At 42.9% G+C, this 17285-nt stretch overlaps 1 protein-coding gene, 1 long non-coding RNA gene and 1 pseudogene across 4 annotated transcripts; 2 read left to right on the forward strand and 1 right to left on the reverse strand.

Annotated features, from left to right (window-relative positions):
• The first annotated feature begins 430 nt into the window (after positions 1-430).
• Positions 431-1906, forward strand: LOC125572277. The gene is made up of 2 exons (XR_007313735.1): positions 431-661; positions 1387-1906. It is a non-coding gene; the product is annotated as an uncharacterized LOC125572277 (long non-coding RNA).
• A 336-nt stretch (positions 1907-2242) lies between these two features.
• Positions 2243-4292, forward strand: LOC125572436 (annotated as a pseudogene).
• Positions 4293-13287: 8995 nt separating this feature from the next.
• LOC5499643 (cilia- and flagella-associated protein HOATZ) lies at positions 13288-17274 on the reverse strand. Of its 3 annotated transcripts, none has more exons than XM_048732143.1 (7): positions 16921-17274; positions 16500-16556; positions 16004-16052; positions 15770-15791; positions 14166-14225; positions 13960-14018; positions 13288-13526 (listed from the first exon to the last, which is right to left on the reverse strand). In XM_048732143.1, the coding sequence occupies exons 1-7, from the start codon at positions 17102-17104 to the stop codon at positions 13427-13429; spliced, it is 531 nt and encodes a 176-aa protein (XP_048588100.1). In that variant the 5' UTR covers positions 17105-17274; the 3' UTR covers positions 13288-13426. The 3 variants fall into 3 exon arrangements, 2 of the variants coding, with proteins under 2 accessions (XP_048588100.1, XP_048588099.1); XM_048732142.1 differs by having other exon boundaries at positions 16909-17274; XR_007313630.1 differs by lacking the exon at positions 13288-13526 and adding an exon at positions 13533-13807 and having other exon boundaries at positions 13883-14018; positions 16909-17274.
• Positions 17275-17285: the final 11 nt, after the last annotated feature.

Here is a 17285-nt window from a genome sequence, read left to right on the forward strand (position 1 = left end):
TTTTTTTAAGGACCGTCAAATACTATTCTTAGTCAATATTATACCTATGCGCACCCCAGCCCCTTAGATAGCGCGGGTCCTTTTTTTAAGGATCGTCAAATACTATTCTTTGTCAATATTACACCTATGGGCACCCCCCCTTCGCCCTCAACCAATCATGGGTAGGCGCCTGCAACTCTGTTACGGACAAAATGAAGTAGGGCCATTTGCCGACGCATATTGTGCTCCATGTGATCATCTGCAAAACACAGTCTCGCCACAGCCTGTCCACCCTATACGCATAAATGGTCCACAATATCAATTTGCACCCCTAATACACAAGGAGGGAAGAATATAATTTATTTCTAATCTGATTTTAAAGAATAAAGTGAAGAACGATTTTCGGTATTTTCCCAAATTTCATGTAATTTTCTGTTTTTGACCACTCAGATGTAGATGAAAGAGCGCGCGCACGCTGTGTCGATCTCCATGTGGTTTCGCTGTAGAACAATTTCGCAAAGCACGCATGCCCTGCTGGTGTCAATATTCACGCCGGCATTCGCATCGCCATTAGTTGACGAAAACTCGTAAACACATTTGAATCATGCGAGATTCACATTAGCTTCTTCAGCAGGTGTTCGGCGGCCAAGTAAGCGCTTAAGGTCAAGATATTACATAACCGGTGAGTTGTGACATTACATTGCTTTGTGCATGTGGACCTCGCGCCCTATTCGGCGCCTTTTCCTGTTGTGTGCAGTTTTTTTTCTCTACGCAAACGGATCATAACATACCTCTTTGCTGTTTTCAAGGGCTTTAAAAGCAAACGCACAAGGGCACTAAGACCCGAAGAGATCGTCTGGAAAAATAAGAATTTTTATCGAATATTATAAGAATATTTATCGAATATTCTCAAAGGTCTTTATGCGTGTTGACTATAGACCTTTGCATTAAACGTGTAGAATATGAATCAAGGTTTATAGAATATATGATTCAAGGTTTATAGAATAGGATCCAAGGTACAATGCTGTTATGGGTTAACGACAGTAATTCTAAGACATAGGCCACTGTTCCAAACATGGTCACAACAGTGTGAGGCCTGTGTTCTGCTAGAACAAGGGTGCGACAAAACATTCGCATAAGGCACTCTCTTGAAAATACACCTTTTTCAAAATATGATATCAGTGCAAATGGCAAATGCTTATTGTCAAATGGCAGTTCTTCTAAGAAAAAATAATATGGAACTCGTAAAATTTTTAATGAATGTAGAAAAATGTGAATAAGTTTTGCGATTACTTTACATTATGTTTATTCTTACTAAAAATTATACCCGTAAGCAGTGATTGGTTTTAGAACTGCGATTTTACAATTGCCAATCGCCAATTGCACTGACAATTTTCATTGAAATAGGTGTATACGCACGTCACACAAATTAGTACAAAGACACCTGGTTCCACTTGCCTGCCTCTTATGAAACCTATGATAATAAGACAAGGACACGTGACAAGGCGCGTGACGCCTCCGGCTCCTCCCCTTTGCAATTCACGTGGACAGGATACTATCACCAGCTGCTTGTTGCTATGGAAACCCAAGGATCATGCTGAGTCCAGGTTGTTTGTTAGAGTGAGTCGTGCGTCATATGTCAGCTGGGGGCCTGGGAACACGATCCGTAAACACAACGTCATCGAGATGCTGTGAAAAACACGGAAAAAAACCTTACAATAAAAACATAACTTTATAGGAAGAGGCAATGTTTAAGGATAAATTTATGTGATGTTGCTACTAAATTTTGTTATCGTCATTATCGATGTTTGGAGAAATATCTGTCAAATGTATTTTCCCTAGGGCTATCCAGTAAGAGCCACACAGTAAACTCAGCACGCAATGAGAAAACACATAAGATATGGACAAATAAAAACTTCATCTGAGATATGAGAATACACATAACATATGGACAAATAAAAACTTCATCTTAGATATGAGAATACACATAAGATATGGACAGATGAAAACTTCATCTAAGATATGGATGACGTAGACTCCACTACTGTACGTAGTGGAGTTTACAGACAAAGCTATAAAAAAAGCTGACAGAGTGCTACTTTCGCGGAGTTTTGGAGTCACTTCCCCCCTTCGTCCGCATTTTGGATCAGCCGTGGCCCAACAATCTGTGGCATTTTGGACGCGCGCGCAACCAGGCAACATCTAATGATATGTCGGTCGCCCAGAGTTTAAAACCTGGCAGGGCCGTACTTAGAAATGAGTGATGATCCCAACCGAGGAAATATGGCCAACAAGTACGTACATTTTTTTTTTTCTAAATGACTGAATCATGAGCCTCAAATCGCCTTATCCCGGCTTACGCCCCCCCCCCCCCCCCCCATGACGTAATCTTGGTGCTCGAGTGGTTCTATAATGGGGAGGGGTAGTCATTTATAGGGCCCCTCTCGTGTGCTTGTTATTTAGACCACGTGTTCATTTGAAAAGGGACATGAAACACAAGTCGGAATTAAAAAAGAAAATCAAGCACGGAAAATTAATTGTATTCTATGTTTATTAATGGGTTTGTGGTCAGGACTGCAGAGCTTCTTATGTTTCGATCTCTTGAGAGATTACATGATTTCGATTCGAAGTGTGGACACTTTTCCAATAACGTTCCCAATAACGTTTCCAGTTTCCGCTTTGAGATTAATAATGCTTATATTTTCTTGTTTTAAATCAGACAAAAAAAACGCGAGATATAACAAAAAAACAAGCAAATATATACGGGGGTATTCCACCATACAGGGGTTTTGGTATGGAATTTTGAAGATAAGTCTTATCAGATCACTTATTGGTTGGCAATGGTTAATAACCCGTAGAACAACAACAAACCAAGGGAACACCTCGATTTTCGCGCCGTGAATCATAGTGAAATGTGGAAATAAACATACAGACTTAGATAAACAAAGAGATAGATCTTCCTGGATCGGAGTGGTTAAATTTTCTCCAATCTTTGTGATAAACTGCCATAGTAATTAATCTAGTAATTGCCTGACTACCACGCCGATGGATTTCTTAAAGCAGCTGTCTCTTGCTGTGGGGCGGTCATTTTGCTGTGCATCATTTCCAGTAATTGTTTAGTACTGCTAACCGTGTACAAGAACAAACGCCTGCGACACCCTGTGTGCTGTTTCCTGGCATCTCTGTCCCTGGCTGATTTGTTTGTTGGCATTATCACAATTCCTGTATCTATTGTTGGCATTATCACAATTCCTGTATCTATTGTTGGCATTTTCACAATTCCTGTATCTATTGTTGGCATTATCACAATTCCTGTATCTATTGTTGGCATTTTCACAATTCCTGTATCTATTGTTGGCATTATCACAATTCCTGTATCTATTGTTGGCATTATCACAATTCCTGTATCTATTGTTGGCATTATCACAATTCCTGTATCTATTGTTGGCATTTTCACAATTCCTGTATCTATTGTTGGCATTATCACAATTCCTGTATCTATTGTTGGCATTTTCACAATTCCTGTATCTATTGTTGGCATTTTCACAATTCCTGTATCTATTGTTGGCATTATCACAATTCCTGTATCTATTGTTGGCATTATCACAATTCCTGTATCTATTGTTGGCGTCCTCCTACAGGCAGCTTGGTTTTATTCCAGGCTTTTTGATCTATTGATAACGCAAAGCTTTACCGCGTCTACGTTTAGCTTATGCGCGTTGACTTACGATCCGCTATTTAGCAGTCACAAAACCTTTACGTTATCGTTCTATCATGACAAAAAGTAGAAGTGCGCTCATTATTTGTGTTTTATGGTTATTTTCGCTGATTTTCTCAAGCTTCAATATTATCATACCAAGTGTAACCATCAACCCAGAAAGGCTCCGTCTCATTTCTACACTAATCATGTTCCCATTTCCCTTTACAATCATTTCGTTGTTTTAATGGAAAATATTCCATGAAGCCAAACAACAATCCATAGATATCGCATCACAAGAGCAAACTTTCTCAGGAAAACGCAGGAAATATCTACTAAAAAGGGAGAGCAAAGCCGCCTTGACCATCGCAATCATCATCGGAGTATTTGCTATTTGCTGGATTCCAAATATGGTGATGATTGTGGTGGAGGTTGTGATGACGTCTTTGAATTCTGTAGTACTGCAACGTGGCTGGCTGGTTTCCATGGCAACAGCATTTGCAAACTCAGCCCTGAATCCAGTTATTTATGCTGCGCGAAATGCCGAGATGTGCAAAGAGCTTAGACTTTGTATAGGGAGGATGATTACAAAAAAATAAATCAGCTCCCAGTCTTTTTTTTTGTGCCTGGGTTTCACTTGCAGTTGGAACCAGAAACGAGCAGGCAATAGAATATTCAGAATGAGAAGAAGCTTTACTCGCCCCATTTTACTGCCTTCACTATCTGTGAAGCCCTGAGTGTGCCACTCAAAAGCCCACACTACATCAATGTTTTATACAAGTAGTCATGTAGGGATATATAGCAATGACAAGTGGTACATGGCTGGGTATGTTGGTAGGGTATATCAAAGCTGGGGACGTATGGCAAGGATAGGCAATGTGAGGTGGAATGGTGGCTAGGTGGTGATGTATGGTAAAGTCAGGCAATGTTAGGCTGGGTGTGGTGTAATGGTGGTCAGGTAGGAATATATGGCAAGGGCCGGCAATGTTAGGCTGGGTGTGGTGTAATGGTGGTCAGGTAGGAATATATGGCAAGGGCCGGCAATGTTAGGCTGGGTGTGGTGTAATGGTGGTCAGGTAGGAATATATGGCAAGGGCCGGCAATGTTAGGCTGGGTGTGGTGTAATGGTGGTCAGGTAGGAATATATGGCAAGGGCCGGCAATGTTAGGCTGGGTGTGGTGTAATGGTGGTCAGGTGGGAATATATGGCAAGGGCCGGCAATGTTAGGCTGGGTGTGGTGTAATGGTGGTCAGGTGGGAATATATGGCAAGGGCCGGCAATGTTAGGCTGGGTGTGGTGTAATGGTGGTCAGGTCGGAATATATGGCAAGGGCAGGCAATGTTAGGCTGGGTGTGTTGTAATGGTGGTCAGGTTGGAATATATGGCAAAGTCAGGCAATGTTAGGCTGGGTGTGGCGTAATGGTGGTCAAGTAGGAATATATGGCAAAATCAGGCAATGTTAGGCTGGGTGTGTTGTAATGGTGGTCAGGTTGGAATATATGGCAAAGTCAGGCAATGTTAGGCTGGGTGTGTTGTAATGGTGGTCAGGTTGGAATATATGGCAAAGGCAAGCAATGTTAGGCTGGGTGTGGTGTAATGGTGGCCAGGTAGGAATATATGGCAAGGGCAGGCAATGTTAGGCTGGATGTGTTGTAATGGTGGTCAGGTTGGAATATATGGCAAAGTCAGGCAATGTTAGGCTGGGTGTGGTTAAATGGTGGTCAGGTAGGAATATATGGCAAAGTCAGGCAATGTTAGGCTGGGTGTGTTGTAATGGTGGTCAGGTTGGAATATATGGCAAAGGCAAGCAATGTTAGGCTGGGTGTGGTGTAATGGTGGCCAGGTAGGAATATATGGCAAGGGCCGGCAATGTTAGGCTGGGTGTGGTGTAATGGTGGCCAGGTAGGAATATATGGCAAGGGCAGGCAATGTTAGGCTGGGTGTGGTGTAATGGTGGTCAGGTAGGAATATATGGCAAAGTCAGGCAATGTTAGGCTGGGTGTGGTGTAATGGTGGTCAGGTTGGAATATATGGCAAAGTCAGGCAATGTTAGGCTGGGTGTGGTGTAATGGTGGTCAGGTGGGAATATATGGCAAAGTCAGGCAATGTTAGGCTGGGTGTGGTGTAATGGTGGTCAAGTTGGAATATATGGCAAAGTCAGGCAATGTTAGGCTGGGTGTGGTGTAATGGTGGTCAGGTTGGAATATATGGCAAAGTCAGGCAATGTTAGGCTGGGTGTGGTGTAATGGTGGTCAGGTAGGAATATATGGCAAGGGCAGGCAATGTTAGGCTGGGTGTGGTGTAATGGTGGTCAGGTTGGAATATATGGCAAAGTCAGGCAATGTTAGGCTGGGTGTGGTGTAATGGTGGTCAGGTTGGAATATATGGCAAAGTCAGGCAATGTTAGGCTGGGTGTGGTGTAATGGTGGTCAGGTTGGAATATATGGCAAAGTCAGGCAATGTTAGGCTGGGTGTGGTGTAATGGTGGTCAGGTAGGAATATATGGCAAAGTCAGGCAATGTTAGGCTGGGTGTGGTGTAATGGTGGTCAGGTTGGAATATATGGCAAAGTCAGGCAATGTTAGGCTGGGTGTGGTGTAATGGTGGTCAGGTAGGAATATATGGCAAAGTCAGGCAATGTTAGGCTGGGTGTGGTGTAATGGTGGTCAGGTTGGAATATATGGCAAAGTCAGGCAATGTTAGGCTGGGTGTGGTGTAATGGTGGTCAGGTTGGAATATATGGCAAAGTCAGGCAATGTTAGGCTGGGTGTGGTGTAATGGTGGTCAGGTAGGAATATATGGCAAGGGCAGGCAATGTTAGGCTGGGTGTGGTGTAATGGTGGTCAGGTAGGAATATATGGCAAAGTCAGGCAATGTTAGGCTGGGTGTGGTGTAATGGTGGTCAGGTTGGAATATATGGCAAAGTCAGGCAATGTTAGGCTGGGTGTGGTGTAATGGTGGTCAGGTTGGAATATATAGCAAAGTCAGGCAATGTTAGGCTGGGTGTGGTGTAATGGTGGTCAGGTTGGAATATATGGCAAAGTCAGGCAATGTTAGGCTGGGTGTGGTGTAATGGTGGTCAGGTTGGAATATATAGCAAAGTCAGGCAATGTTAGGCTGGGTGTGGTGTAATGGTGGTCAGGTTGGAATATATGGCAAAGTCAGGCAATGTTAGGCTGGGTGTGGTGTAATGGTGGCCAGGTAGGAATATATGGCAAGGGCCGGCAATGTTAGGCTGGGTGTGGTGTAATGGTGGTCAGGTTGGAATATATGGCAAAGGCAAGCAATGTTAGGCTGGGTGTGGTGTAATGGTGGCCAGGTAGGAATATATGGCAAGGGCCGGCAATGTTAGGCTGGGTGTGGTGTAATGGTGGCCAGGTAGGAATATATGGCAAGGGCAGGCAATGTTAGGCTGGGTGTGGTGTAATGGTGGTCAGGTAGGAATATATGGCAAAGGCAAGCAATGTTAGGCTGGGTGTGGTGTAATGGTGGTCAGGTAGGAATATATGGCAAAGGCAAGCAATGTTAGGCTGGGTGTGGTGTAATGGTGGTCAGGTAGGAATATATGGCAAAGTCAGGCAATGTTAGGCTGGGTGTGTTGTAATGGTGGTCAGGTAGGAATATATGGCAAAGTCAGGCAATGTTAGGCTGGGTGTGGTGTAATGGTGGCCAGGTAGGAATATATGGCAAAGTCAGGCAATGTTACGCTGGGTGTGGTGTAATGGTGGCCAGTTAGGAATATATGGCAAGGGCCGGCAATGTTAGGCTGGGTGTGGTGTAATTGTGGTCAGGTAGGAATATATGGCAAGGGCCGGCAATGTTAGGCTGGGTGTGGTGTAATGGTGGCCAGGTAGGAATATATGGCAAAGTCAGGCAATGTTAGGCTGGGTGTGGTGTAATGGTGGCCAGGTAGGAATATATGGCAAGGGCAGGCAATGTTAGGCTGGGTGTGGTGTAATGGTGGCCAGGTAGGAATATATGGCAAGGGCAGGCAATGTTAGGCTGGGTGTGGTGTAATGGTGGTCAGGTAGGAATATATGGCAAGGGCAGGCAATGTTACGCTGGGTGTGGTGTAATGGTGGCCAGGTAGGAATATATGGCAAGGGCAGGCAATGTTAGGCTGGGTGTGGTGTAATGGTGGTCAGGTAGGAATATATGGCAAGGGCCGGCAATGTTAGGCTGGGTGTGGTGTAATGGTGGCCAGGTAGGAATATATGGCAAGGGCAGGCAATGTTAGGCTGGGTGTGGTGTAATGGTGGTCAGGTAGGAATATATGGCAAGGGCCGGCAATGTTAGGCTGGGTGTGGTGTAATGGTGGCCAGGTAGGAATATATGGCAAGGGCAGGCAATGTTAGGCTGGGTGTGGTGTAATGGTGGTCAGGTAGGAATATATGGCAAAGTCAGGCAATGTTAGGCTGGGTGTGGTGTAATGGTGGTCAGGTTGGAATATATGGCAAAGTCAGGCAATGTTAGGCTGGGTGTGGTGTAATGGTGGTCAGGTTGGAATATATGGCAAAGTCAGGCAATGTTAGGCTGGGTGTGGTGTAATGGTGGTCAGGTAGGAATATATGGCAAAGTCAGGCAATGTTAGGCTGGGTGTGGTGTAATGGTGGTCAGGTTGGAATATATGGCAAAGTCAGGCAATGTTAGGCTGGGTGTGGTGTAATGGTGGTCAGGTAGGAATATATGGCAAAGTCAGGCAATGTTAGGCTGGGTGTGGTGTAATGGTGGTCAGGTTGGAATATATGGCAAAGTCAGGCAATGTTAGGCTGGGTGTGGTGTAATGGTGGTCAGGTTGGAATATATGGCAAAGTCAGGCAATGTTAGGCTGGGTGTGGTGTAATGGTGGTCAGGTAGGAATATATGGCAAGGGCAGGCAATGTTAGGCTGGGTGTGGTGTAATGGTGGTCAGGTTGGAATATATGGCAAAGTCAGGCAATGTTAGGCTGGGTGTGGTGTAATGGTGGTCAGGTTGGAATATATGGCAAAGTCAGGCAATGTTAGGCTGGGTGTGGTGTAATGGTGGTCAGGTTGGAATATATGGCAAAGTCAGGCAATGTTAGGCTGGGTGTGGTGTAATGGTGGCCAGGTAGGAATATATGGCAAGGGCCGGCAATGTTAGGCTGGGTGTGGTGTAATGGTGGTCAGGTTGGAATATATGGCAAAGGCAAGCAATGTTAGGCTGGGTGTGGTGTAATGGTGGCCAGGTAGGAATATATGGCAAGGGCCGGCAATGTTAGGCTGGGTGTGGTGTAATGGTGGCCAGGTAGGAATATATGGCAAGGGCAGGCAATGTTAGGCTGGGTGTGGTGTAATGGTGGTCAGGTAGGAATATATGGCAAAGGCAAGCAATGTTAGGCTGGGTGTGGTGTAATGGTGGTCAGGTAGGAATATATGGCAAAGGCAAGCAATGTTAGGCTGGGTGTGGTGTAATGGTGGTCAGGTAGGAATATATGGCAAAGTCAGGCAATGTTAGGCTGGGTGTGTTGTAATGGTGGTCAGGTAGGAATATATGGCAAAGTCAGGCAATGTTAGGCTGGGTGTGGTGTAATGGTGGCCAGGTAGGAATATATGGCAAAGTCAGGCAATGTTACGCTGGGTGTGGTGTAATGGTGGCCAGTTAGGAATATATGGCAAGGGCCGGCAATGTTAGGCTGGGTGTGGTGTAATGGTGGTCAGGTAGGAATATATGGCAAGGGCAGGCAATGTTACGCTGGGTGTGGTGTAATGGTGGCCAGGTAGGAATATATGGCAAGGGCAGGCAATGTTAGGCTGGGTGTGGTGTAATGGTGGTCAGGTAGGAATATATGGCAAGGGCCGGCAATGTTAGGCTGGGTGTGGTGTAATGGTGGCCAGGTAGGAATATATGGCAAGGGCAGGCAATGTTAGGCTGGGTGTGGTGTAATGGTGGTCAGGTAGGAATATATGGCAAAGTCAGGCAATGTTAGGCTGGGTGTGGTGTAATGGTGGTCAGGTTGGAATATATGGCAAAGTCAGGCAATGTTAGGCTGGGTGTGGTGTAATGGTGGTCAGGTTGGAATATATGGCAAAGTCAGGCAATGTTAGGCTGGGTGTGGTGTAATGGTGGTCAGGTAGGAATATATGGCAAAGTCAGGCAATGTTAGGCTGGGTGTGGTGTAATGGTGGTCAGGTTGGAATATATGGCAAAGTCAGGCAATGTTAGGCTGGGTGTGGTGTAATGGTGGTCAGGTAGGAATATATGGCAAAGTCAGGCAATGTTAGGCTGGGTGTGGTGTAATGGTGGCCAGGTAGGAATATATGGCAAAGTCAGGCAATGTTACGCTGGGTGTGGTGTAATGGTGGCCAGTTAGGAATATATGGCAAGGGCCGGCAATGTTAGGCTGGGTGTGGTGTAATGGTGGTCAGGTAGGAATATATGGCAAGGGCAGGCAATGTTACGCTGGGTGTGGTGTAATGGTGGCCAGGTAGGAATATATGGCAAGGGCAGGCAATGTTAGGCTGGGTGTGGTGTAATGGTGGTCAGGTAGGAATATATGGCAAGGGCCGGCAATGTTAGGCTGGGTGTGGTGTAATGGTGGCCAGGTAGGAATATATGGCAAGGGCAGGCAATGTTAGGCTGGGTGTGGTGTAATGGTGGTCAGGTAGGAATATATGGCAAAGTCAGGCAATGTTAGGCTGGGTGTGGTGTAATGGTGGTCAGGTTGGAATATATGGCAAAGTCAGGCAATGTTAGGCTGCGTGTGGTGTAATGGTGGTCAGGTTGGAATATATGGCAAAGTCAGGCAATGTTAGGCTGGGTGTGGTGTAATGGTGGTCAGGTAGGAATATATGGCAAAGTCAGGCAATGTTAGGCTGGGTGTGGTGTAATGGTGGTCAGGTTGGAATATATGGCAAAGTCAGGCAATGTTAGGCTGGGTGTGGTGTAATGGTGGTCAGGTAGGAATATATGGCAAAGTCAGGCAATGTTAGGCTGGGTGTGGTGTAATGGTGGTCAGGTTGGAATATATGGCAAAGTCAGGCAATGTTAGGCTGGGTGTGGTGTAATGGTGGTCAGGTTGGAATATATGGCAAAGTCAGGCAATGTTAGGCTGGGTGTGGTGTAATGGTGGTCAGGTAGGAATATATGGCAAAGTCAGGCAATGTTAGGCTGGGTGTGTTGTAATGGTGGTCAGGTAGGAATATATGGCAAAGTCAGGCAATGTTAGGCTGGGTGTGGTGTAATGGTGGCCAGGTAGGAATATATGGCAAAGTCAGGCAATGTTACGCTGGGTGTGGTGTAATGGTGGCCAGTTAGGAATATATGGCAAGGGCCGGCAATGTTAGGCTGGGTGTGGTGTAATGGTGGTCATGTAGGAATATATGGCAAGGGCAGGCAATGTTACGCTGGGTGTGGTGTAATGGTGGCCAGGTAGGAATATATGGCAAGGGCAGGCAATGTTAGGCTGGGTGTGGTGTAATGGTGGTCAGGTAGGAATATATGGCAAGGGCCGGCAATGTTAGGCTGGGTGTGGTGTAATGGTGGCCAGGTAGGAATATATGGCAAGGGCAGGCAATGTTAGGCTGGGTGTGGTGTAATGGTGGTCAGGTAGGAATATATGGCAAAGTCAGGCAATGTTAGGCTGGGTGTGGTGTAATGGTGGTCAGGTTGGAATATATGGCAAAGTCAGGCAATGTTAGGCTGGGTGTGGTGTAATGGTGGTCAGGTTGGAATATATGGCAAAGTCAGGCAATGTTAGGCTGGGTGTGGTGTAATGGTGGTCAGGTAGGAATATATGGCAAAGTCAGGCAATGTTAGGCTGGGTGTGGTGTAATGGTGGTCAGGTTGGAATATATGGCAAAGTCAGGCAATGTTAGGCTGGGTGTGGTGTAATGGTGGTCAGGTAGGAATATATGGCAAAGTCAGGCAATGTTAGGCTGGGTGTGGTGTAATGGTGGCCAGGTAGGAATATATGGCAAAGTCAGGCAATGTTACGCTGGGTGTGGTGTAATGGTGGCCAGTTAGGAATATATGGCAAGGGCCGGCAATGTTAGGCTGGGTGTGGTGTAATGGTGGTCAGGTAGGAATATATGGCAAGGGCAGGCAATGTTACGCTGGGTGTGGTGTAATGGTGGCCAGGTAGGAATATATGGCAAGGGCAGGCAATGTTAGGCTGGGTGTTGTGTAATGGTGGTCAGGTAGGAATATATGGCAAGGGCCGGCAATGTTAGGCTGGGTGTGGTGTAATGGTGGCCAGGTAGGAATATATGGCAAGGGCAGGCAATGTTAGGCTGGGTGTGGTGTAATGGTGGTCAGGTAGGAATATATGGCAAAGTCAGGCAATGTTAGGCTGGGTGTGGTGTAATGGTGGTCAGGTTGGAATATATGGCAAAGTCAGGCAATGTTAGGCTGGGTGTGGTGTAATGGTGGTCAGGTTGGAATATATGGCAAAGTCAGGCAATGTTAGGCTGGGTGTGGTGTAATGGTGGTCAGGTAGGAATATATGGCAAAGTCAGGCAATGTTAGGCTGGGTGTGGTGTAATGGTGGTCAGGTTGGAATATATGGCAAAGTCAGGCAATGTTAGGCTGGGTGTGGTGTAATGGTGGTCAGGTAGGAATATATGGCAAAGTCAGGCAATGTTAGGCTGGGTGTGGTGTAATGGTGGTCAGGTTGGAATATATGGCAAAGTCAGGCAATGTTAGGCTGGGTGTGGTGTAATGGTGGTCAGGTTGGAATATATGGCAAAGTCAGGCAATGTTAGGCTGGGTGTGGTGTAATGGTGGTCAGGTTGGAATATATGGCAAAGTCAGGCAATGTTAGGCTGGGTGTGGTGTAATGGTGGTCAGGTTGGAATATATGGCAAAGTCAGGCAATGTTAGGCTGGGTGTGGTGTAATGGTGGTCAGGTTGGAATATATGGCAAAGTCAGGCAATGTTAGGCTGGGTGTGGTGTAATGGTGGCCAGGTAGGAATATATGGCAAGGGCCGGCAATGTTAGGCTGGGTGTGGTGTAATGGTGGTCAGGTTGGAATATATGGCAAAGGCAAGCAATGTTAGGCTGGGTGTGGTGTAATGGTGGCCAGGTAGGAATATATGGCAAGGGCCGGCAATGTTAGGCTGGGTGTGGTGTAATGGTGGCCAGGTAGGAATATATGGCAAGGGCAGGCAATGTTAGGCTGGGTGTGGTGTAATGGTGGTCAGGTAGGAATATATGGCAAAGGCAAGCAATGTTAGGCTGGGTGTGGTGTAATGGTGGTCAGGTAGGAATATATGGCAAAGGCAAGCAATGTTAGGCTGGGTGTGGTGTAATGGTGGTCAGGTAGGAATATATGGCAAAGTCAGGCAATGTTAGGCTGGGTGTATTGTAATGGTGGTCAGGTAGGAATATATGGCAAAGTCAGGCAATGTTAGGCTGGGTGTGGTGTAATGGTGGCCAGGTAGGAATATATGGCAAAGTCAGGCAATGTTACGCTGGGTGTGGTGTAATGGTGGCCAGTTAGGAATATATGGCAAGGGCCGGCAATGTTAGGCTGGGTGTGGTGTAATGGTGGTCAGGTAGGAATATATGGCAAGGGCAGGCAATGTTACGCTGGGTGTTGTAGTAAGTACTGTATTCCATTTATATGCATATTCTTAATTTTGTTCCATAAGTATTTGGTAGACATCTAAATATTTTTTTACGAATTTTACCAAAAGCAGATAATACAATTGAATTTTATATACATCTGTGCACCTTATAATACAAATAAATGAGATATTACAGAAGGTAGATAGAAAACTAACTACAGTTAGTTAGCTTGGCTTATAGACCTCCTGTTGCCTCATCCTGGCCTCAAACTTCTCAATATCATCCATGGCTTGTCTAGCATCATCATCATCATCACTTGAATCTCTGGAAAAATTCAAAAATAATGATGACAAGAATAATGCTGACAATGATCATCAACATTAATAAGGTAGTGGGGATGTGAATCATGACAATGGTTATGATTTAATAAACAGTGATGATAAATTTCATGTTATGATGGTAACAATAATAACAACATGTAAATTGTTGATAATTATAAGAAATTCAGGCTGGTAACCATGTTGGTCTGGTAAACGTTGTTGTTTAGCTGCCAAGTTTCCTGTGTGCCCTTCCCACAATGCCCCGCAGGTGTGTGTTTCTGTTGACATACTATACCATGTTTATTGACATTTTATACCATGGAGGGAACAAGCTTTTTGTTACAAAATTATTTCCAAAAAAACATTGGTTTGTTCATTCTTTTGGTCTTTTTTCAATTGTTTGGTGGTCACACAAGGTTACAAACTCGTACACTTACGATATCTCTATCAATGGTTCTTGGGCTCTTTGGATCACTTTGCTTGATACTTCTTCCTTCTAAATTAAAAGAGCAACCTCAGAGATTAGATAACTTATAACATATAAGGCAATGCAAGCATTCATATCATCTCTATTTATATTCTCCCCATATTGTATTGTATGATATGAATGATTATATTCTCCCCATATTTCCCAACATCTCACCTTGATCCTTTCCTTTCTTCTCTGTTCCAGTCGCTGTTTTGATTCATTTCTAAAATAATTCTGAAAATATCAATAGGTACCTTTAGAATGTATAGTATAAAATGATCAAGCTTTTAGTAACTGGTGATAACTTAAATGCATATTTAAATGCATATTTCCATTACCACTCTACTGGTGTATTCAAATAGTATAAAATGATCAAGCTTTTAGTAACTGGTGATAACTTAAATGCATATTTAAATGCATATTTCCATTACCACTCTACTGGTGTATTCAAATAGTATAAAATGATCAAGCTTTTAGTAACTGGTGATAACTTAAATGCATATTTAAATGCATATTTCCATTACCACTCTACTGGTGTATTCAAATAGTATAAAATGATCAAGCTTTTAGTAACTGGTGATAACTTAAATGCATATTTCCATTACCACTCTACTGGTGTATTCAAATAGTATAAAATGATCAAGCTTTTAGTAACTGGTGATAACTTAAATGCATATTTAAATGCATATTTCCATTACCACTCTACTGGTGTATTCAAATAGTATAAAATGATCAAGCTTTTAGTAACTGGTGATAACTTAAATGCATATTTAAATGCATATTTCCATTACCACTCTACTGGTGTATTCAAATAGTATAAAATGATCAAGCTTTTAGTAACTGGTGATAACTTAAATGCATATTTAAATGCATATTTCCATTACCACTCTACTGGTGTATTCAAATAGTATAAAATGATCAAGCTTTTAGTAACTGGTGATAACTTAAATGCATATTTAAATGCATATTTCCATTACCACTCTACTGGTGTATTCAAATAGTATAAAATGATCAAGCTTTTAGTAACTGGTGATAACTTAAATGCATATTTCCATTACCACTCTACTGGTGTATTCAAATAGTATAAAATGATCAAGCTTTTAGTAACTGGTGATAACTTAAATGCATATTTAAATGCATATTTCCATTACCACTCTACTGGTGTATTCAAATAGTATAAAATGATCAAGCTTTTAGTAACTGGTGATAACTTAAATGCATATTTCCATTACCACTCTACTGGTGTATTCAAATAGTATAAAATGATCAAGCTTTTAGTAACTGGTGATAACTTAAATGCATATTTAAATGCATATTTCCATTACCACTCTACTGGTGTATTCAAATAGTATAAAATGATCAAGCTTTTAGTAACTGGTGATAACTTAAATGCATATTTAAATGCATATTTCCATTACCACTCTACTGGTGTATTCAAATAGTATAAAATGATCAAGCTTTTAGTAACTGGTGATAACTTAAATGCATATTTCCATTACCACTCTACTGGTGTATTCAAATAGTATAAAATGATCAAGCTTTTAGTAACTGGTGATAACTTAAATGCATATTTAAATGCATATTTCCATTACCACTCTACTGGTGTATTCAAATAGTATAAAATGATCAAGCTTTTAGTAACTGGTGATAACTTAAATACATATTTAAATGCATATTTCCATTACCACTCTACTGGTGTATTCAAATAGTATAAAATGATCAAGCTTTTAGTAACTGGTGATAACTTAAATACATATTTAAATGCATATTTCCATTACCACTCTACTGGTGTATTCAAATAGTATAAAATGATCAAGCTTTTAGTAACTGGTGATAACTTAAATACATATTTAAATGCATATTTCCATTACCACTCTGCTGGTGTATTCAAATAGTATAAAATGATCAAGCTTTTAGTAACTGGTGATAACTTAAATACATATTTAAATGCATATTTCCATTACCACTCTGCTGGTGTATTCAAATTCTTCTGTCATCCTCTGTATTCAAATTCTTCTGTCATCCCCTGTTTCTCTGCATCTTCTTGGAATCTTTTCAAACCTAAAAAAATAAACAACACTTTTGATAACACTGAGATCAATCAACAAATGTATAATGAAACAGAAATTTTAAGGACTATGAGAACTGACCGTTATGAGAAAATTATTAAGCCTTACTGTTACTTAGCCCCGGCTTTAAGATACTTAGCATAAAAATCATGCCCCGCCCTTCAGTATTCTGAAGTGAAAGCCTTCCAAGGAAGTGTCATTAAGAAAAAAATCTCTAAGAAACTTGCTAGGAATTTTTAATTGTTATCTTAGACAAATAGCTGTTAACCCAACTTGGACAGAAATCTTGTGAAATCAGGCAAAATATAGTAAATATGTGAAAAAAGAGAGCCAATGCGGGTGAATACAGAGAGTGTATGGACATTCTCACAAAAATTAGGCTTGTGATGAGGTCTAAAATCTTGTGAGTTGACAGCTATGGTACAATAGACACACTTACCAGGGTTGATTTCTGGCTCTTGTAATTGGTCGCGGGTTAGATGTGCATAATTCTTCTCTGAAAAAAAGTAATCCAACACTTTCTATGACCTGTCATTTGATCTTCTCCTGCAACAAGCATTAGGTTTACCAATCGTCTCCCTTCTTAGTCAAGGGATACATGATATAAGATATTGATAATTTTTGTCCTTGGCAAAAATAGCATAACACTCTAAAAAATAAGCGGGCAAGAAAAATATCATAGACAAGTGATCTTGCTTAAATGTTAGACCCTATTAAAGCTTGCGCTTATTTCTAGGGGGATCTTAAAGCTTTCGTCTCTACACGTCTCTTTATAGCCATTGTAGGTAACAGCACCCTTAATATATCTTTTTGGGCCAAGGAGAAAGCAGCCATCTTTTATTTCTTAATTGATTTCTCACCGGTTTTCGGGGCAGGAGCCGTTTTCAGTCGATGATCGAGACCCGTCACAAACAAGGCTGACTTTGGCTTTAATTCAGGGTCCCGTGCTCGCCAGAAAGCCTTTGCATTCTCGATATCTTCCGCGGAACTCCCTGAGAACGTAACAATCCCTTCGTCCGCCATATTTTTTGTTGCTAACAACATTCTCACCAGCTCCACTCTAAACCATTACCACAGGAATCCCAACAATTCATCCAAATCAGGGCCGTACACTTATTATTAGAGGTATAGAAAGTAATTTTGACCAACCTTCGTATCTTCCTTTTTCAATGAAAACAAACTTCTATTTTTCTCTTTTTCCCCCATTTGATCTCGATCTTTACAT

The sequence above is a fragment of the Nematostella vectensis genome, chromosome 9 (assembly GCF_932526225.1).
Source record: "Nematostella vectensis chromosome 9, jaNemVect1.1, whole genome shotgun sequence".
NCBI lineage: Eukaryota > Metazoa > Cnidaria > Anthozoa > Actiniaria > Edwardsiidae > Nematostella > Nematostella vectensis.